Source organism: Ammospiza nelsoni, chromosome 3 (assembly GCF_027579445.1).
Source record: "Ammospiza nelsoni isolate bAmmNel1 chromosome 3, bAmmNel1.pri, whole genome shotgun sequence".
NCBI lineage: Eukaryota > Metazoa > Chordata > Aves > Passeriformes > Passerellidae > Ammospiza > Ammospiza nelsoni.
The window spans coordinates 38541947-38565622 of NC_080635.1; the positions used below are offsets into that span (position 1 = coordinate 38541947).

Consider the following 23676-nt stretch of genomic DNA (forward strand, 5'->3'; position numbering starts at 1 on the left):
ACATGTGGGGTATAAAAGGTTGGGCTAAAGAGCAGGAGGGGCAGTTGCTTGCTGCTTTCTGAAGTGGAATGATGTTTTTGTGTGTGGGCAGACACCTGAAGGCTTCTGAATTGGTATGGTGTTACTCTGTATAGGCTAAAGCTTTCGGAAATTGTATGATGTGGCTGTGCATGTGCTGTGGCGTATGCTGTGACATTATGCAAGGCAACTTCCATTGAATTATTTTTTCAAAAGTGTGTCTCCTCTTCATTCCATCTCAGTTTGTGTAGGTCATGCCAGCATCCACATGTGTCCTAGAAAACTAATAAGGCCATTCATATCACAGTGTGGCCTTGAGCATTGACACAGCACTGTTTAAGTATGCAGATAGCACAGCCCCTGCTATGATTCTGTCTAGTGCTTATTTGCCTAGATAATGCTCATCTGTGATTCAGGATAAGCAACTACCAAGACTATTTACAGTATATAATTTAAAGTCAACTACCCTGTTTTGTACAAAGAATCAAAGAATTTAGCTGTACGGAAATTATCTTCCATACTACTGAGCATCAGGCTCAGAGAATGACTCACACCCTGTTTTGGTTTTAAGCATAGATACAGTTCATGCAAACATCTGTTAGTCGTGCTGTTGCTTGTGAGCTCTGAAAATTATGTGCTTCTCTTGAATTTTTACTTCCTTGAAATAACATGGAATTTCATAGGGGGAGGATTTTAACTTTTCTATGGTAACACAGATCATTAGCTCCAAAATCTGACCTTGACATTTTCATTAATATCCTACCTATTTTGTTTCGTTGTTTACTCTTGAAATAAAACACCTTCACAGTGTTTGGTGTCAGCCAGCAGATGGTGCAGTATTCCCTTCTGTTTCTGGGTTCTGTCAATATTTGGAATTTGTTCACTTAGGATTTGATTCACCTGTCTGCAGTTTACCTTTGGGGACCTTTTAGTGTTGCTAGTACATTGTCTTGGGTATTTCATTCCAGTAGGTTATAACTGAAAAATATGAAGTAATTTCAGAGCTGTCTCCCAGGTCTCTTGAAAGCCATGGGGCAAAGGATTTCTGGTGGTTGGCCTCATCTCAAGACAGTCATCTGCTCCAAAACTACGCTTGGTCCATGCTCTTTCTCAAGCACACTTGGAGGCAGTGAGAACGTTTTGGTTTTCCTCTGTACTCATCCTGAAGTTAATGAAGAAGAACATATTGTGGTCCTGCTTTCTCTACCTTGTTTCAGGAAGATTTGACTGCATAACTTCTTTGTTAGTAAGATGCAAGAGTTCCTGGCTTAGACATACAGCTTTCATGGCATTTCTCCCATTATGTTATAGTATCTTTCTGGATTTTGGATGGTTATGTGGAAATGTTCAGACCCTGCTCTTTCTTGGGAAGAAGTGTCATTTTCATACATGAGGTAAATATTGTGTCAGAAGCTAATAGGAACTGTATCATAAAATGCTCCTGGTATAGAAAATTCACTATTCTAATTTGGCTTTGTCATTTCTGTTATTTTTTAATTGTGTGTGAAAATACAAATGGTAATGTTTAGTGATATGTTTTATATGTTTCCATAATTTCCAACACCATAAAACTGCCAGGTTTTCATTACATTTATATGTCAAACATGACAAAAACTGGATGGAGGGTAAGTTTAGTTGCACATTACATTGTAGGTGGTTTTGTGTTATTTTATGCTATAGTTTAACTATTAAAACAAAATAAATCTTCAGAGAGTTGTATTTAACTTCTCCAACACACACTTTATGTATGTCTTTGTCAGAGTGCTCTTCTTTATCTCTAACTTTTGTGCTTTGTGTTATTTTTATTAAAACCAAATAATTTTAAGTTAATTTGACAAACAGCTATGCATGAAAAAATTGGCAAATAGAAAGGAAAAGAACAACAAAAAATAAACCAAATTTGTTTGGCTGCTAGTTTCACTAATGGGATATGATCAATTGACACTCTCCTGATTTACTTTCACAATTCTTTAAAAATAACATGGGGTGTTAGGTTTTGTCCTATTAAACTGGTACAAACCTTCTTTTAGCAAAAAAGAACAATTTAAAATTAGTTCTTTACTAGCATATTGCATTTTATGTGTTTTCTGGGAATGAAGAAAGTGGTTCATTCTTCTGATGAAGATTTTTAAAATGAACTTCATACTGCATGAATTAACTAAAAAGATCAAAATATCTTCCTCAGAAAGTAGTGGGAGAGTCTTGCAGCCAGCTCCATGAGGTCCTTCTGCCTTCAAACTCAGCCTTGGAGAGTGGGCTGTACCTAGCCTCCTCCCCTTGCCTGGGACAGTCTTTAAGTGTCTTTGCTTTCCCTATCAGACAGGAGTTGTCCACTGGTGTCTGATAAAGTGTCTGCAAAATCGAACATTTCTTCTTTGCAGTGATAGTCCTCTGTGTGTTCTACAGTAAAGGACAAGAGCTTGTCCTCTTCTTCTTGCTGGTACTTAAGTGAATCTGGAGGAGGTTCTTAGGTGTTGCAGCTGAGGGTGGAACTTAATCTACCACCAGGCCACAGACCCCAGTAGAGTCACTGATTCCATTTCAACTCTCCGTGCAGGTGTATATAATACATGTAATGCCATGTGGCTTTAAAATATGCAATTGATCTTTGTATATCATGTAGTGCTCATATTAGGCAATTGCAAACATGAGAGATGAACAAAATGCAGAGAAACTATTATTCTTTTTCTTAATCTAAAATTTTACATTACTGTGCTTGTGGAACTCTGAAAACATAAAGATAAATCACATAAAGAAAAAGGAGAACAATTCAGTTTCTCAAAATATGTCAGAGAGCCTTTGAAGAGCAAGGATGTAAGTAGATAAGCATACATTCTGAAGTACTTTTGTCTGCTACTGAGGTTATCTTGTTTGCTTCGTGCGAACAATTCTCAGGTACGTTCCACATTTGTCAGAGTCATGTTTACAGAGCCCTTTTCTCACAGTGCTTAATCTTCTATTTATAATGCTTCCCATCAATTAAAAGAAAGGAGTCCTTGAAGTGTAGTTTACAGCTATTTGCTGTATGGAAGGAATAGTATATTTTATATGTATTTTTAGAAATCAGTTGACTCAGAAAATCTAATGTGATCAGAATCCAAATAAATAAGAACCAATCAGCACTTAATTTCCTTTTCAGTTTGGTGTGTTCCTATATATCAGTTTTCCCTTGTAATTTCCAGTGATGAATCAATGAGAATAAATTCTATATATTTTATATTAGGGCAAATTGATGATAAGTGAGGTCTCATGGCTACCTTGTGTAGTAGCCTTATGCTTTCCTATCTGTACTAGAAATAGCTACTACATTTTAAATAATATTTAGCCTTTTCATAGCTGCAACATATTGGTAGCTCATAATGATTAATTAGTTGGCTCAACTCTATTTCCTGTCACACTGAAGAACTCCTATACTGTAGCAGAAGTCCTTGCTGTTAATCTGTCCCTTCAATATTGCCTGTCATTAAGGCCTATATCCCGTAATCCAAGGGTTTATTGTTGTCCTGTTATTTCTTGCTGATACACTGATCCTCCTCTATATTTCACAAGACTTTCCTGCTCTGTATTATGAGTGAGGTGTTTTAAAAATTTAAATCTCAGCAGTGCAATTAAAAAGATTTATGAAAATGCAGGATTAAAATCCCCTCCTCACAGAAAAGTGCTAGTTTATCTTCTGGATGGCATGGCTCACAGACTTAGAGATTCACATTCCTTTAATAAAAATAATTTCTGAAGTTACTTTTATAGGAAGAGATTTCAGGTTGCTTTTTTTTTACTCTCTCTAGCTGGAGAAGATTTTATACAAATTCATATCCTTCTACTTGCCTCCATTTCTGAGCCAGCCATTGATCCTCCAGTTATTAGGGAATCATATGACCTTCATGTTGACTATTAATTTTCCTCACCTCAATAACCTCAGTAAGATTAGATTGTCACCTTCAGCTATGGCAACTGAAAAGAAAATATTTTGGTTATCATATCATGCTGGTTTCAGCTGGAGTAGAGTTAATTAACTTCACACTGGCTGCTATGGAGCTGTACTTTGGATGTGTGCTGAATGGAGGGTTGATAACATCAAGATGTTTTTGTTATTGCTGGGTAGGGCTTACACAGAGCCAAAGCCTTTTCTGCCACACTGGTGAGGAAGTTGGGGGTGCGTGGGAGGTTGGGTGGGGGCACAGACAAGACAGGTGAGCCCAGCTGACTAAAGGGATATTCCAGGCCGTATGGCACCATGCTTGGTGTATAAAGTATATAACTGTTCTTTTTGTAACTAACATGAACATAGTAAAAAACACAGCAAGTTCAAGATTATGTATTAACATTTCTGTATTTTTAGGGGTTTAGATTTGGGGTTTTACTTTTACATGAGGAGTTATTCCAAAGCTAAATTCAAATATCTGGTGTAGTAACACTTCAATGACATTTCTTATTGCTTCACTCAATTTATCCATAGGAGGCAAATATTTTCTTTTGTTATTTAACTTCTTGTGGGAAGTTAAATATCTACAGAATATGTTAAAGAGGCTCTAAATGCAGTTTGACTGAGTTAAATGGTTTCTATTAGATCCCTTGCCATTATCTGTGTCTCTTTGTCACTGATGATCTTCCACTTGTTTTAAGAGAAGTATTTTAGCATTTCATTGCAGAATGAAAAGTACAGGCACAACTGTATTTTTCCATTTTATTTAATTTTTTATATTTTGTTTTGATAGGACACAGGTAATTACTTAGACTAAGCCTCTTTCCATTGAAAGTCACTGTAGTATGACCCTATTAGAAGATGAAATAGAGCGGACTAAAAAGAGAATTTTTTCTTGCTAGAAAATTTTTAGGGACTAGGTTGAACAGTGGAATTGTGTTTTGAACCATAAGCAAAACTAGCATATTGAAAAATCTATCTAGCCAAGTCTGGGAAATACTAGCAAGCATTGCTTGCTCCATAGTGAAAATTTAAAACTAATATGCCATTATGCATCAAATATATTAAAAGAAAGAAACCAAAAACTGTGAAATGCACAGGCTTCACCTTGACTATTTGTACAGGATATTGGAAGAAAAAAAAAAAGAAAGGTTGAAAGAAATCTTGGATGAAAAAGTGGAAAGGAAGTTAAAAACTGAGACTGCTGAAAAATGTTGCTGTTTTTCTTTTTTAATTACCCTAAAGAACAGACATTAAAGTAAAACTTAAGAGAAACTATTATTTTACCAAAGAATCCTTACAAAATCTTTACAAGCTTATAAAAACTCCTGTTTGTCCTTATCAACCCACCAATTCTAAAGTTTCTTTACTTAATTTTAATACCTTAGACCAAGACATTAAATGAGTACATACATAGTTAGATATGTTTCTGGGAGATCAAATCCAGTGTTTGGATAATCAGATCAAAGACATGGTACAATATAATCAGTTGTGTGAAAAGAGATGGAAAATTAAATTATGTGACTTAAACACTACTTTCCAAAACTTGGGTTTCTCTTATATTTTACTAGATCATTTTATAGAAAATTCTTTAAGGAAGACCAGTGATACAGTTGTTTTCAAAGTTCTTCTATACCTTAAATTATCTCAAACAATTTGTTTTCTTGATCTATCAGACAGATTATCCACAAATCTTACTTTTCTTTTGTCAGTCTAGAATCTTTATCTGATTTTTCTTTGCCTCAGCAGACTTGCCACTTACTATGGGCTGCTTCATAGGAACAGATTCTCTCCTGGACAAATTGACTGTGATTCTGCAACTAGTTTCCTCCCATCTTGTACGTTAGTTTTATGTAACAATAAAGCAGCACTTATTATCTGTGTATTGTTTTTCACCTAGAGAGCTTTTAGAACATATAAGGATCCTGAAAGTTTCATGAAGCGTAAGATTTTACTCATTCTATGGTTAATTTTGTTATTTAATCATATATTATGCATTAATTTTTATTAGTGCCTCTTTACTGAAATTCAGAGGCTGTGTCTGCAAAATTTACAAACCACTAGTATAGAAGTTCATAAGAGTTATTGTGAGATTTCTTCTTAAAATCCATAGCTGCAGCATCACTGTCAGATGTAGACAAGTTTGCCAAGAATTTGAGCATTAATCAGCATTTTTTGTGGGTGGATGTAAAACACAAAAGGATGTTGTAGGCAAAACCAGAAAAATCACATTTTTCTCTGAACAGCTGTATAATAGCCACTTTCAAAAGCTAAATAGTAAACACAGAAGGAAAGAGTTTCACACCATAGAATGTAAGACAAAATATTTCTGGCTTCCATATTGTGGGAGTTATTATAGAGCAAAAAAAGCTAAGTAAAAATTGCCTGTGTGCTTGGACAGCTGACTCTTCAAGAAATAAGTTAGAAATCAAAATCATTTTCGGAGCCATGCTAGTTGCCAACCATTTAGGCATTTGGAACTAATTAAGGAGTACACACAAATACTTTATAATCACTAGCTTGTCATATGTCTATTTTGTAAAAGATTTCTTGTAATAAATGTTTTGTTCTGTGTGTAAAAATTTGAGTTGTTTTTAAATCCTGAAGTCATATTTACCTTAACGTTGATATATCATTCCTATGTATATGTAATGTGCGACCATAATTCAGAGTTGATAGGTAAGGATATCTTTTATTAACCAGTTATTACTGAAAAACACTGACAAGCTTCTGAGTAGAGAAGTTTTCTTCATAGCTGAAAGAGAAAAAGCATATATGAAGCACAAAAAAAAAAAAAAAAAAAGAAAGGAAAAAAATTGCATAGAGTATCAGAAGCGCCAAATCTTTGAGAAGATAACTGGCACTTACAGTTAGGGGAGGTATTAATGAAGACTGGGAGAAAATAAATGAGTCATATGTGTCTTTGGAGCAAAACAGATGCAAATTCTGATTCAGTAACTGAACATGGATGGGTATCAAGGACATTTTTCACTGTGGAAATACTTTTAAGTTTTAAAAGAGTTGTTGAATACCCATGTAAGGAATACATTCTAAACCCCATCTCAGTAAGGCAGTGTGGTAAGGTGTTTTGCCTTGTGAAACACCTCCCACGCTCAAAAAAAAAAACAACCTAGCATTACTAATTGTATCTCTCTCTTTAACATCTGAAGGTTTTGCTAGATGCAAGTTGCTGTTACAGGTTTTGGTTTTGATTTTCTGAAACTAAAACATTCAATACCAAAAAATTGTGGGTTATGAATTGAACATTAAAAAGCCATATTAAATAAAATTTTATTGTCCTATTGACAAAGAACATGAAAAAATTGCTTCTTCTTGGTCCTGCTTTTTTGTCAATGATTTTTTGACCTCCTGGTCCATTATTACCTGATACAACTTTCTTGTGACTTTTGGAGATGACTTCTTTCATCATCTACTGAGTATTGCTAGTAGCATGCTGAATGTCCTCAAGAAATACAAACCCCATCAATAAGCAATTTCAATGTCTTTTAATTCTTGTTATTTATTAATAATCACAATATTTAATTTCTTTGTGTTACTTAATTATTTTGTTATTTTTGAAATGTTTCAAAAATTGACCATGGTATATCCATGGAATTATATAATAATAGAATCATTAAGGTTGGAAAATACTGTGATGTCCAACTGTTAACCCAGTACCATCACCATGTTCAACATTAAACCATGTCCTCAAGTGCCATAACCACAGGTTTTGAACACTTCCATGGTTGGCAACTCCACCACTTCCTTGGGAAGTCTGTTCCAGTGCTTTACAACACTTTCTGTGATGAGATTTTTCCTAATATCTAATCCAAACCTTCTCTGGAGCAATGTGAGGGCGGTTCCCTGGGTTCATATTGACTATAAAGGCATCTGATTTTTTTCTTGTAAAGCAAAAAGCCAATGAGAAAAAAAATTGTAGTGAAGCAAACAATATATGATGTTGATGACACAGGAAATGTGAGTTTCCTTTGTCCTTCTCCTGCGTGCTCCACTACTGGAACTTGATTTCTTTCACATCAGTGAATAGGTATTATGCCATTGCCCTGTTAATCTCCTGCAAGAGATTAACAATCAGTGCATGTGAGGCTATGTTAGTATGCCATTGCACTATGTCTGCCAGTAGTGAGACACTCACAGCAAATGCATAATACTTACTTTCAAGTATCAGTTCCAGTTAATTTTGATTTACATGGATTGATCTCCTTCAACATGAAAGATTGAAGTCAGTAGCTAAGGTGTGCCAGACCAGGAATCAGATCTACTCAGTCAAGCAAGGATAAAAATGAACAATGGTGTCAAACAGAGAATATCTGTGTGCCACTTCCTGACTGTGTGATTTACCCAAGAATTGTAAAGTTTAGTTCTTGGCTACTTTAGTTCAGATTTCCACAGTTCAAGTGAGACTGCAATTTCTGTTCTGAAATAAATGGGTGGGATTTTGGTTTTGCTTAACCTGACAAATTTTGCCTAGGATATTTGGAGCTTTAGTTTGACCTATGTAACAAAGCTTGTTAGATGTGAAGAATCTTACCTGCATACTACCAAATCTCACTGAAGAAATTGGGGAGCAGCTTAGCAGTGTTTTAAAGATGGAAGTGCATTCTTTAAGAGATGGATTGGTCTCCAAGGGATTTGGATGATCATATTCTTCTCAGAGAAAATTCATTGTTGTTGAGTTACTTCTCAGCTGTATTCAGAGTTTGACAGGCCATAAACAAACTTCTGTTTCTCCCTGGCTAGCCTGAGTGTCTGTGGTAGAGTCCTAATGGGTAAAAGAAGGAAAAGAGAAGGAAACTAGAGTGCAAAATCCCTCCATAGCTTGTTAAGATTAGCATACTTTGTAATTTAGGTTTGGAAGGAAATTCCTATTAAAAATATGTACAGAATTTCTATACCTTTTCTTCACAGTAGAGAAATTCTTTGGAATTTCTTTATAATTCTGCTCTTGAAATTAACAGGAAATAAACTAGGTCAGAATTCAACAAATTAGGGAATTGTTGTACAAATATTGATTTATGTGCTGTGCTCACAGGATTGTTTCTCTTATTTGTTGTTTTGATTGTCCAAGTGAAGATATAACATCAAATTTTTTTGAAAGAAGCAGAGTATTGTTCTTAAAAGGACTGATTTGATTCCTCTGGGTAACTTGCAAAGCGTGTTAGCAAGAATATAAGAATCTGGTACTGACTTTTCAAAACTTGAAAATATGTAGAAGTATACTAATTTTTATTTTCTTCTTTAGTTCTAATATTTCTGTATTTTAATATCTTTTCATAAACCGTACCTGTCATTCAATATATACTGCAGTGATAAGAAATGAATTATTATTTACTAAACATGCCTGTGTAAGTGGCATGAATTATCTGTTGGCCTGATCACATTGTATTAGTACTGAAAAATTGAATTTATCTGTTTATTTATTTTGTATTTTCAGGTACAGATTGAAGAGCTGGACTATCATTACTTTCTGCCTTTGTTCTTTGATGGGCTTTGTGAAACGGAATTTCCATATGAGTTTTTTGCTCGTCAAGGAGTCCATGACCTGCTGGAGCATGGTGGAAGCAGGATTCTTCCTGTTGTTCCTCAGCTCATTATCCCAATAAAAAGTAAGTGAACATGTAGGAGAAAAGTCCATAAATTGTATTTATCTTATGTAAATTTTTGAAAAGTTGCTAATTAAGCTGTAAAACATGACAGCCTGAACATCACATGAGAAATTATTGCAAATGTCAGTAAATTTTAAGATATAAGGCCAGAAAGCTTATGCCTTCAATCACCTGATATGTGCAGTATTTCAGAATAGACTCTCTGGTTAATGTTTCTCTTATTACAGGGTTGCTCTTGGTCTTCGGAAATGTGAAGTGACATTTCCTTAGATGATTTTCTATATTTACAATGTAAATCTCCTACTGTACAGACCAGTTCATCTGAAATGTCAGGAGAAATCATCAGGTGGCATTTTAAAAATATTACTTTTGAAGGTTTTATATAGTCAAACATAGTTTTGTTGCAGAAAGAAAAATTGTAAAAACCAATAAATTATTTTAACACAAATTTAATACCACTAAACTTCAAGTGTATTATCACTAAAATTTATTTTCTTGAACCACCTAGTCTTTTAGATATATTGTTTTGTCCTTTCATTTCTTTAGGTCAATACCTTGAAGAGATATTATTCTGAACCATCATCATTGTCTAGTTAGTTATGGTGATTCTTAAATCTGCATGCTACACTTATATGAATATATGCTCATTTTTGTTAAACTTGGCTTCTTTTTTGTGATTAATCATTAATGGTATCATTGCTGCTCTTTTTCCTATCCATGAGACAGTTCAGCATTAAATACAGTTTTGTAAAACAGGAGGTGAATATAGTTTGGAGCCTGATAATACTGAAATAATAGTGTGGGAAGGGTCAGAATTGTGGTTTTTTCATTCAATTTTTTCTCAATTTAAAAAGATTGATTATAGATGTCGCTATCTCTATCTTACCGTAGTTTTGAAAATGTCAAAAGGATTATATAATATTCAGAATGTTTACTCTGTGACACTTGAGAAAGGTTATGAAAACAATGTTACCATTTTTTCACTCTGAAGGGGAAACACGTAAGGAGAGGAATGATATCATTTCTTCAGAACTGTATTGCCAACATCACCCAAATATATTTGCAGTAGTATCATGTTTTTTGAAAGGTGAAATTTCTTTGGAAAAGACTGCAGGTTTGTGACAGCATTTCCTCAGTTGGGATTTAAAAATCTTTCTGAAAACAGAGTCTAGCTTAGATTTAATTACCTGGAAGCTTTATGTTACATAGCATTTAGAATTAGAAAGAGTTTTCTAGTTAAGGATATTTTTATGGGTTTGATATGTAGTGTTAAGTCATAATTTATGGTGCTGGAACACATTCAAGAATCTGCTAGCTAGATTTAGTTGTTGTTTCTGCTTTATTCTAAAGTGCTTATTTTTTATTTTAAAAATACTTCTCTATCAGTTTTAATATGTGAAGAGTCTAAGCGTTATCAATGATAAAGGCTTCTTCCTAATTAAAGCCATACTAATAGTAAAAGAAGACACCACCCACCATCTCCAGGAGTCTGAAAATGTGTACTTTTAAGAGTTTTTTAACTTGCTATGACTGTGTAATACAGCAGTGTAGTCGTAGCTATACATTTCTGTGACTCAGCATCCACAATAAACTCAGCTATGTTTTATGCAGATTACTGTCTCTAAAGTGTCCCACTGGGTGAGTTATTTCTGATTAAGCAGTCTTCTTCTAGACTACTACCATATTTTTTACTGTGAAGAGTGAATCAGTTGATTGTTAGGAAAGTTAATATGTATGATCTAGGGGAAAAGGCTAAAAGAAGGTCAGAAAAACAACTCTACAGATAGAATGCTTTTAAAAGCAGTTTTCTCTCCTGCATAGTCATCAAAGGAATATGTTAGTAAAGACCTGAATGTTCTCAAAAGCATTTAAATTAAATATTAGAATTCTGTATTATATTTTAATGATTTAAGGAGGAATTTGTCTTCCAGCCATCCTTGCTTAAAGATCACACATTTGAACACTATATCATTAAAAATGAAAATAATATTATTTAATCCATCTGTGGGTTATTCTAAGCCCAAATCCTTTCAATCTTCTTCTTGTTAAACAAGCAGTGACTTAAAAAACGACAGGCAATTGAATTGAACAGGCATGGATTCTCTTCTAAAATACCTGAAACATGATTAAAATAATGAAGAAGAATGCATTCAGTTAAAAAATAATTCCTTTTTTTTTGTTTGTCACACTGGAAGGACCTTTTTTACTAGAAGGAATATTTTTACTGGAAATTCAGAGGAAGAAAACATCCCTCAGGTTGGAGGCATTAATTTCTGAGAGAGAAAAATGTTCAAAATATATTTTGATTTCTCAAAATATAAATTCAGAATATATTGTATCATGCACTGGAAAAACATTATAAAATAGTTTATAAATGCAGTCATTGCATGACATAAAACGCAGAAGAAACAAATTACCTGTTTATGTCAAACTTGGAAGGAATCCAACTAAAAATAAATATAGCACAAACACAGAAAATGGGATTACTTAAGATATAGGACTTTTTGCTCCCTTTCACAGAAGATATAGGCAAACCCATTGGCTGAGTTATTTCGACTTCAGCAAAGATATATAAATTGAGATATATGGCAAATAGCAAAGTACTTTGCAGCAGTATCATGAAAGTTCTGATGCACAATAAACAGCCAGATACCTTCTTCACCAGGAAGATCCATATTGCTATTTTCATATTACACACAGGTAAAAAAGTAGAAGAAGGAGGCTAATTTTGCCCCACATTGCAGACTGGATTGGTGGCAGAGAGCTGAACAGAACCCAGGCACAGCACCCTGGGTTAGCAAACAGATGTCTGTAGGTTACATGAGGGTTCCTTTATTTTTAGGAAACAGAGGAGTCTGTCTAGCCTTTCTATGTTCTTCTCTGTGGTCGTTATGGGAGTGTAAAATTCCTTCTGATGTTCATTTTTGGGAAAAATTAGTACTTTTAATATTACATTTCCCATAACAAATGGATCGGAAAAGCCTTAAGTCCTTTTTCTGGCTTTTGTTAGGTTCCTGCAACTCTCAGATTCCCGACTTCAGGGTTCCCCGATGTTCTCTGCATGAGACACACATGCAGACGTAAACAATGAGGGAGCCAGAAGTTTCTGCACCTTTGTCTATTGTTTCTATGAGTAACATCAGGGACATGCAACACAGTGCATGGAAGCACCTCCTCTGCTTTCAGAGGCAGCAAGCATGCTGCCATTCACATTTGCTTTGCTTGCAATGTAGTTGTAGGAGTCTTCAACCCCTGCATGCATAAAATCACCAATTGTTCCAGCTCCCACACTCTGACTTTTGCTAATGCAATTGTTTATGGAGCAACCTGGTGATATTTTCATCTAGATGTGTAAAAACAACAATAAAAAAAATAGCTAAAGAACCCAACTGTAAAATAAACCAAAATTATTTTTAAAGTAGCATTACTTTTAAAATCAAATCATTTCAATAGTCTTAATTTATAAATGCACTCCCATATATGAAGGAACAGTACATCATAGCACAGACATTGGAGTGAATGGCTAGAAATGATCAACAGGATCATCATATAGTTCTGCTAATGAAGATAATAATGTGAAATTAAACACTTAAGTATCTTGGGTCACCCACTTGCCAGAATCTTCTCTGTTCTTTGCTGTGAATCCTAAAACAGATATGTAGACAATCTGAACTTAGGCCTAAAGCTAGAAAAGCTCTCATCTTTGCACTTGTAACTTAGAAGGAAGTATTGTTTCTACACAGTTCCAGTCAGCAGGCCAGTTCTTTTGATTGAGTCCAGAAAGAATAATCTCCATCCTAAGGAACACTGAAGTTTTCCTTCTTGAGACTTTTACCATGTTGTTAAACATAACTTCTGTGATACAGTAAATCAAGGATACCTTAAACTTTGTTAAAAATATTTAATTAAGGTAATAGATATTTTTGTGAGTCAGATTTAGAGAATTGAATAGAGCACTCCTATCTCAGTGTCACCTACAGAGTCCTTTTTAATGTTTAATAAAAATTCCAAATGAAACTGATTTCTCTTTTCTTATTGTTCACATTCTGTTTGCACTTGATTTCCATTTTCTTATTGTTCATTCTATTTGCATGAGAAATGTTGTCTTGGATTACAGTGTAGTTAATTCCTATTTAATGTCCAATCAGTGTCACTTTTGCATTTAGATATGTAAAGTTGAATGTGTTGCTAGCAGTTGTTCTAAGCATATTCGTAGTTCTCATATATTCACAGTATTTAGGAGTACTTAATGACTGTTAAATGCTTCCTTTCACAAAGTTCTGCAGTGTTTTTATGGAATAAATATGGTTTTCTGGTCTGTTGTCATTTTCTTTCTGCAAATCATATAAGTTGATTTCTCTCACCTACAGAAAGTAAGTTAAAACACTAATCTATTGTAATTTTCCTCCTGGCTGACTGTTCTTGAGAACCAGTACTGGTTATTAAGGTCACAAACTGAAAGATAAAAGCAAACAAGCAGGCTTTTATAGACTTAAAATGCTTTTAAAGAAATCAAAGATCTCTGATTTTTTTAAATTGTTCTGATATTCAAATACTAAAGCATTTCCCCTGCAGGTTTCATCAGCCAGTACAAGTAGTTGCAATTAGGTTTATGTTTGATTCTTCTGCCCAAAACTGGTCATTTCAGGTATTTTCAACTGCTTTAGGAAGTAGCTCCTTTATTATCCTCTTTGCTCTTTTCTATGAGGAGAAACTGTGTTCCTTATTCAATAAAGATAAATCTCATCCATGTTTGGTAAGTGAAATCTGTAATTAACATCTCTGAGTTTTAAAGTTGGAGTTAGAGGTATTTATTCCTGAATTCATAAATGTATTATATTTAGCATCTATTAGTAATGAATTTCATCTGCAATTTTATCGCCCAGTTTTTCTCTACAGTTCTTCAGAGTCAGTCCTTGTCTTTGGTATCTGGAATAACTTGATATCATCAGAAATCTTTGTTATCATCAGTGAAGACTCTTCCAAATCACATTTGGATCTAGTGAAAAGGATGAAATTCAGCACAGATTCCTGCAAGGCCTTACTAGTGATATTCTTCCTCTGCCCACGGTTTCTATCTCTAAGTCAGTATTTATTTCCATGGATGCCATGGAGGTTCAGTGAGGGACCCTATTAAATTCCTTTTGAAAGTCTAAGAAAACTGTTCTAGCACATTCTTCTTCTTCCATGAGCTAGAGAACATTTAGAATGCTAGATTAGGATTTGCAGTACAGATGCCTGTACTTTGATTCTGCAGACCTTTTTTCTAAATGGAACCTTTAGAAAATGTCACATTTCAGTGATAGCAGACCTGTTTTCATCAGGACAGTGGATACTCAATGCAGTTTTAGTATCTTAGCACAGAAAAAGGAATGTACACCTAGGAATGGATAGAAACTCTAGACTGGCATAGTCAATAAGCAGGTTTTTGGGACTCTCTTCTAAGTCCCAATGCTATTTTATTAAACTGGGTCCACAAATATTAATAGAATTCAAGCTTTATAGGAGCTGATGTAGTAAAATGCTACAATTAGAAGCACAGCTAAAGCTGACTGACTTTTCCTTCCATATTTTTCTATATAATGTTTTTTGAAAGCATCAGTGTTTTGCTATGTATCTTAGCATTTTCTGTGCCTTAGATTAGCTTTACAAAAAAAGGTCTTTGATGACAAAATTGGCATAAAATTTTCATGTCTTACCCCCTATTTATCCTTCCCATTGCTTCACTGTAACACATCATTCTTTAGTTGTACAGAAAGAAATTTTTGTACATCTGCATTATTTGGATCAGGCTCTTTCTGGACTTCTAAAAGGTACAGAGCACAAGGTTCTTATTCTGGTTTTTATTCACTCTTGATTGAAATGCTGTGTTTTGTAACAGTCTTCATTACTGTTCTCTAAGTTTAGCATAATACTATTATATAAGTACAGGTAGTTAAGTATTATGCACTTTGAAGATTTTGAACAAAATTTTCTAAAAGTATGTATCACTTTATTCAACTGCATTTTGAGAACATTTCATGTTAGGACTTCTTTAAACCTAACTCTGTGAATTTAAAATAGGACCTTAGTTAACAGGATTAAGTAGATCACAGCAGTCAAGCATTTTCACCCTGAGTGCTTTTTACCTCACAGGATGGTATCTTGTTCTGCTTCAGGCAAAGAGTTGTCTTAAACTGTTGCCTCATTTACCAATTGAGTGAGAGATATGAATGCAAAATAAATTGGTTTTAATGTTTGGTTGCAAGACCTAAATGGAAAATGTTGGTGCTCTTCTAAGCATAGATTCACATGGTATTTGAAAAAGATGTTGAAGAGAAGAATTACATTATCAACATAACTTTTAATATCACGACCAAAATCTAGAGTTAGTAGTTGAGAAGAGACAGAAGTTTAGGCAAACTGATTTGATTCTGTAAAGCTCAGGATATCAATGTGCTATCTGGGAGAAAATGTTCTGATTTGCTCTCTTCTCTTCAGTGGAACTACATTGTGTCATGATAAAGATCCACTGTGCATTGGGAGAAATGCTGTCATGTTTCCTGACTTATAGAATCTATCAATTTTATCTGTCAGATGAGAACTGTGGCTTCTATTATAGAAAATGTCTGGGACTGAGATAGGATTTTCCAAACTGCCACATAAAAATAAAAGATATCAACTTATATAATTTCTAGGTCTTTGAGAGGTAAGGAGTTACTCAAGAAAAAGATTTGAATGTTTTAAAATAATTATTTCTATTGCTTTGTATGTAAACATCTAGTAAATGGATAAGAAAACAAGTGGCATATATCTTAAGGAAAGTTTTTGCTCTTAATGGAAATTAACAAAAGAAACACTAAATTTACATCAGTTTACATGAATTACCAATAAAATTTTTCTGAAATTAAAAATACAGTGAATTAACATTGATGCCTTGTGAAGGCTGACCTAGAACAGAGGCTAGACAGCATTAAAGTCTTCGCTGAAGTCAATGAATTGGTATCTTATATTGTCTCATTGGGAATAAGCTTTAATAAACAGCACTATGGTGTTTTAAATATGCTTTCAAACTTCATAGCTATCTCCCTCTTTGGCTTTGAATGGTAGAAATAGAACAAACTCAGATACTGAGCTTTTAAAGCAGATATTAAGCTGATATCATTGTAAAATTTTCTTTAATTAAGAAAGTTATTATGAACTTCAGAAAATATTTGTCTGGAAAAGCTATATCAGTACGAAATAATGTATGTTTGAATGAAAAATACTTCATTATATACTTCAATTGAGCTATTATTTAAGCTGGAGGATTTCTTGGAAAAGTATATCCTAAATCAGAAGCAAAATCTTTAGTTCATACCATTAAAGTAGAAAACATCAAAACTACCAAGCAACAGAGTCAATTTATTGGGTTGGGGTTTTTTGCTGCTTAAGAGAATGCTACAGTAGCTAAAGGACCAAAGAAAAATATGTACTGATGAGGGAGGAAAGTCCTCTCATAATCCTTCAGGGAGCAGAAATGTATCTTTACCTGAGAAGCAAACCATTTGTGCACTTTGCAGTTATTGTGAAGATCCATGTCTTCACAATAACAGATTCAGCAGACTTCTAGGCCAAGAGGCAACAGCCTAGAATGTTTTCTAAAATGGAATACTTTGAATATTATGCATCTTTCCTTCATTTGGGCTATGTAGCTGTAGTGTACCAAGATTCCTAAATGGTCTGCTTTATTCCCGTGTAAGGATACTAGTACTTTCTTCAATTTATGTTAACCTCTAGATGCCACTGATATTTTCCAATGTATTGGAATATACTTTTTTCATATACTGCATTAATATTTCCTTCCTTTTATTCTTGTGGGAGAATGGATTGTAGTGATGGTAGTACACATAAAATAATTACCAGATTTTAAAAATATAAACAGGTGTTTGAAAGTGGTGTATCTTTGGGGCAGGGACTGCCTCTAATTGAATGTTTATAAAGTGCCTAATATAATCAAGCCAGGAGCTGGTTGGCTGTCATGTGGGTGATGTGGTGGCTGAAGACCTTTTGGGCACAGTGTTCATGTAATGATAGACTTTTCAATTATCAGAGAGGTAAGGAGATAGGTCAGCAGAACTGCAGCCTTAGACTTACAGAGGGCAGACTTTGGCCTGTTCAGGAGTACATTTGACAGAACCCTTGGGAGGCAGTCCTGAAGGGCAGTGGGGTCCAGGAAGGCTGGATGTTCTTCAAGGACAAAATCTTAAAGATTCAGGAGCAAATTGCCCCCATGTGCTGAAAGATGAGCCTGACTGAAATGGGTTTGACTGAACAGATACACTAGTCTGGAATTCAGGGGATAAAAGAGAGTTTATGACCATTGGAAGAAAGGGCCGGCAATATCAGGAAGACTAGAAGGTTGTCATAATGTTATGCAGGGAGAAAATTAGAAGTTCCAAAACCCAAGTAAAATTTATTCTGACTACTGCCATAAAATATAATAAAAAATATTTCTAAAACTATATCAGAAGCAAAAGGAGGGCTAAGGAGAATCTATCTTTTACTGTTTGTAGGGGGAAGTATAAGACAAAGGATGAAGAAAAGGCTGAGGTACTTAATACATCCTTTGCTCCCATCTTTAGTTATTTAGTAAAATCTGTTATTCTCAGAATACCCTGTGTACCCCTGAGCTGTTGATAGGGATGGGGAGTAGGATGATGCCACCATAATCCAAGGAGAAATGGTCAGGTACCTCTGTCCTGCTGCTCCGCTTGGACAGAGATAAGTCGGTAGCATCAGATGGGATCCGTCCAAAAGTTCTTCCTAGGAGTATTTGGACAGCCATTTCCACTTACGACATACTCTGCATGCCTAGAAATAGGGTTTCTTATAGTCTGGGACAGCTTCTACAGTCTAGAAGTACTGTGTCTGGGAGTGGGTACAATTTGTTTAAAATTAAGAAGCGGTGATTTCTGTCAATGATTAATTTTTATATCCCTTAATTAGTTTTGCATGTATTAATAATTAATTTTACTAATTTGTATTAATTCATTAAATTGTATATAAATATTTATTCATGCTTGTATATATGACATAACTGTTGCACTGAAATTTGCCAGTGTTAGTGATAATTTCCCTATTAGTTCAGTTAGCTATCATTTACGTGTATGACAAGTTAGTAGTGAATAAATCTATATGATAGAACCCCAAAACTTTCTCTTCCAGCCACTCTTCCATGAAACTGAATAATGCCTGTTACTCTCTAACAGAGTATTTTCCTACCCGAGACTTGCCCCAGTCTTTAAAATTGTATCTGAGTGATTCTATTTGCTAAAGAAGCCTTAGAACATCCATCCACAAAAGCATAATTTGGAATAGCCAGCCTCTTTGCTGGAACTTAATATGAGCATGCTGCATTGTTGGGCTTCCTGTTCACACATTATTATGTTCAGAGACAGTGTGACTTTAAGAGCAGCCTGATGCCTACAGCAGGGACTGTTGTAGAAAATAAGCAATATGGAATTCAGTCTGTATATTCATTTAGCAGTACTCCTTTAACTTGGATGAGGTCGATGAATAGTATCTTTATACCGTGGACTTTCTGTTGTCTAGCAGTAGGTTCAGTATGTGGTTCACAAGAATGCCAAGAGGCATGAAAGGAGATTATTTACTAGTTGGTTTTTAGAATTGTCTCTGTCCATTCACACGACCAATCTGCCCTGCCCTTGGTTTGGAGATCTAGCTCTGATTTTTAACACTCAGCAGGCATGTGATAAACAGCAGAAGCAGGTTGGGGTACAATGCATTTGCTTAAAGTGATGGAAAATTGGCATTGCTCTTTTGTGAAAATACTACTTCATTCTCTATGAAATGGCATTCCTGTGCTCTGATAAAACTCAGCACAGGAAATACTGAATCATAGAATTGTAGAATCATGGAATCATGGTTTGGGTTGAAAGGGGGCTTTAAAGATCATCTAAGTCCAACACTTCTGCAATAAGTAGAGACATCTTTGATCCTAATACTTCCACTTGAAGAAGCAGTTCTTGAAGAAGTTACTAATAACTCCTCTTCAAATTATGTTGTTCTTTGCTACAGTTTTTTTCCTAAATGCTTACACTTTGTTATGGTGTCTCAAATCACATTTTTAAATATGTCTCTGTTTGTAAAACATAGTAATGAATATGAGCTTATCTTTTTCAGTTCTGTCCCAATGCAATGATGTACAAGTCTATGTAACTGGGCAGAATACTGGAGTATTAGACCGATATATAAGACCATACCAAATCTGACAACTGCTGACAAATTAATCCAGCTTCATAATTTCAGAAACACCTTTATAAATACATGGATTTTGCAAGGAAAAAAAAAACGTATTTCAAGTGTCTCATTTTTAAATACAAGAAAGAATGCAAAGCACTTGCTTTTAGTAAAATTAAAGGAGAAGAAACAAGAGGTTTTTATGAAATGTCTTAGTGTCATAAGATTAGAAGCATGACACTGAAAGCTAAGAGAAACATCTAAGTTGGCTAGATAAAACCTTTTTTTTCCCCCTAGAATGTTTTTCTTTTGAAAAATCCTACAAGGTTTGTTTGTTGGGTTTTTTTTTTCTATAAACATTTGCTTCATTGTACTGATTCTCAGAATAGTAGGAATTGTCAGTTGAATGAATAAAATTATCATTAAATAAATGAGTACAAACATAAAAACACCAATTGTTGCACTAGAATGCAACTGTTGTCAACCTTTGCAGGTTGTCTTGCAGTTGTATAGTTCCATTGGCCCCAAGTGGTACTTACTGAACATTTATTTTTCATTTGTTTGGACCACGCCAGTATTATACAGGCAGCATGAGGGAATAATGAGCTGCATTCTTTGGGTTACTGAAGAGTCAGCACAAATTGTGGGAACAAATAACAATCAGACAAGGCAGTGTTTTATAACATCAGGACTGCAATCCATCTTTGGGATCTTTCTAAGCTGGGCTAATAAAGACCCACTTACAATTCCCAACAGAGTATAGTTTAATTAAATTTGTCCATTAGAGGACTCCTTCCCCTCCCTTTACATTTTAGAAATTAATTCTGCTTTCTGCCTCTTGTTCTTTTTGCATCACAGATGCACTGAACCTTCGTAACCGACAGGTCCTCTGCACCACACTGAAAGTCATCCAGCACCTGGTGGTGTCAGCTGAAATGGTGGGGGAGGCCTTGGTGCCCTATTATCGGCAAATTCTCCCAGTCCTAAACATCTTTAAGCACATGAATGGTGAGTTATGCTAACAGACACTGTGTCTTTCAACTCCTAAGGCAAAAAGGGGCTTGAGGCAGGGTTAATTAACAATGTAGTTAAGATTTATTACTGTATATAAACTCAAATCCATTTGGAGCTCTAAATAATGTAAACTCCCCCTCTTACTATTCCCTAAGGATGCACTGAAAATAACAATTTCATTTATTACTCCTTGCACGTACAGTTTATTTAACACAGTACAGAAGCAGTGAAGCAGTTCTATAATCTTCCAATAATTAAATTGTAAACTTTGTAACAGTCTTTTGAATACATTAATAAATTGCAAAGCTTTTTTCCTCCCTCCAACACGTTAGTTTAGTCCAGCTGTTTTATTCAATTCTGTGCTCTCCACAAGCAATTTGCTGCTACCAGAAGGTTTAGGGAAGATTAAAAACAAAATAGAGATCAAACTAATTAATTTGAGGGTCGAGAAAACTCCATGTCATAGAAGAATTTCAAGTTAGATGATATCGAGCAAAACAGTGAAGTTTGAAGATATTGCTGCACGCTTAGTAGGTTTCATTATATAGATATTTAGAACTAATTTATGTCTGCAGTTAAGTATGTGTTTTCTTTGTAGTGCAGATCCCATCAGTTTCACTGGTACTGTGAGTTCTTTATACTGTGAGTACATTTATACCACAGTCATCAGCAGAAATCAACATGATGTATATTGCTTTTGCCAAATTAATTTTTAAAATATTTTTTGCTAGTAAATCTAGCTTTACTTATTTTCAATTATCTACAAAGTTACTGACTTAAAAATTCCTATTATTGACTTGTGGCCACATAGATGAAAAGAAACTAATTCCTCACAAGCTTTCAAAGGACGGTTTTCATTAAATTCATGGCATTTTAATAGTTCTCTGCAGGACTCCTTCCTATTATAGTTTCTGTTTGCATTACTATAGAATATAATACCTTATACTCACTCTTTAGCAAGTATAAGATTCAAATCAGATTGAAAAATGCCTGTTCAGAGACTGACTTGAAGACACAAATTAAATTTACATTTTAGATCTCTTTAAATACATATACGTCTCTGACTTTACTTAGTGAGAAACATTCAGTAACATGGAATTTCACAAATGCAAGTTATTTCTGATGACAGTTGTGGCTTTCCAGAAGTCATGGGATGAAGGGTTATGAGTGAAAATCTGTTGGCTGAACTTAAGCAGTTTCAGTAGGTCTCCTTTTGAATTGGAAGATTTCCCCTAAACAGATCTAATTTCAGTATCTGGCACAAAACAAGACTGTAAAAATGACTCTCATTGATTAATGAATATACCACACATGCTTTTTTCCAAATTTCTGCCTGAAGTAGCCCATAAATTCTCTTGACTGGGCTTTTCTACAGTGATTTCAGATGAATAATAGGGAAAGCTCGTGTGTAGCCAGGTACATACCTTGGCAAGGCATTAAACACAATCTAAATATATCTTCAGTTCTGATTGTATTGTGAGCAAAATAAAACTTATTTTCAACATATTTGTGGGAGATCTGTGCTCTGTGAATTTGTGCCTGTATAAAACTACACTAAATCATGATATTTGATATTAAAGAACTAAAGCCCCCAAAATAAATGAAAAGCAATAGTTGCAAATTAGCTGATTTTATTAAGTCATTACTTTTTTAGAAATAAAAATTCTGAAACTTTAGTATTTCCAGGAATGAAATACATGCTATTTGCAAGGCAAATCATGTGAAACTGTTCAACTTCTTCAGTACTCATTTGAAGATGATAGGGAATACCTCTGTCTCCTCCTTCCACAAAAAGATTGTTTCATTCCTGCTTCACTGGTGGTTGGCAGAAAATACAGGGTTCTTTCCTCCTCTGTCTATCTCACATAAGCTAATAGACAGCTGAGGTTCAGGTTTTTGCTCCCAGTTATAAGGAAATTGCAGAGACTTATCTGGACTATTTTCTTCACTGTTTATTTTTACAGGTGAAAGATGCGGTAAGTGAAGCAGTCTTCTTTCTGCTTTTCTGTATAGCTCGTGAAAGTAAGAACTGTGCTGCATCTTCCTGCATTTGTTTGATTTGCACTCTATTAAGACAGGCATCGTGGAAGTTTGTCCAGAATTAAGTTAACTGGAGGAAGCCATGTTTTAGTCATTGCCACCTCACTAGATCAGTATCTAGCTGATGAAAGGAACTCTTTCCCAAATTCAGCATCTGTGAATACCACTCTGAGTGTGTGTGATGTGAAGCTCTGAAACTCCCAAGCCAAAATTCTTTAGATACAAAAAGTTTCCATACGTTAGGTAGAGGCTCAGAAATGTCATAAAAAGAGTATGTTGCTTGCTTATTAAAACACGTGTGTTATTTCTATTGCTAATTTTTGTAAATTATAAAAAAATGAGAGCATTGATGAAAAACAAATTAGGATTTTTAATCATTGAAAGCATATAAAATGTGTTCACCCATCTGAGTCACAAGATACAGGTTTAAAATAAACCAATGCAATCTAAGTTATAAATGCCAGGGGGAAGATGCAAGCCTCCTGAGACAGTCTGTGTGAAAGACAGAGAAGAGGGTTCCTTTAACTTCTGAAGAGTCTTGTTAGTGAGCAAGGGACTTTTTGGTGCACAAAGCATATTTGCTGTGTCTGAATTTGTGCCCTCTCTGGAACTTAGGCCCTGACTTTGAATAGATGTTTCTTTTCCCTCGAGTTCCCGAGTGCACAGTCGCAGAGCATTAACTCACGAAAGAGCAGAGTTCTGCTGGTGATGTCACTCATGTCTTTATTGGTGGAGACAGGGAGAGCACCCTCACCATCTGGCCAGAGTGCACTCTGAAAGAAGGTTGAAGCTTTCTGCTGAAACTCTTAGCCAGAGCCATAAGGCTGGCAGGAG

At 34.9% G+C, this 23676-nt stretch overlaps 1 protein-coding gene across 1 annotated transcript in view; it reads left to right on the top strand.

Moving 5' to 3' along the window:
* The window catches only part of PACRG (parkin coregulated), a 210668-nt gene that overhangs the window by 97003 nt on the left and 89989 nt on the right, over window positions 1-23676 (top strand). Inside the window, exons 3-4 of the mRNA XM_059469672.1 lie at window positions 9396-9567; window positions 20647-20796. Coding sequence (XP_059325655.1) covers window positions 9396-9567; window positions 20647-20796 — 322 coding nt within the window. The remainder of the gene's footprint in view (window positions 1-9395; window positions 9568-20646; window positions 20797-23676) is intronic.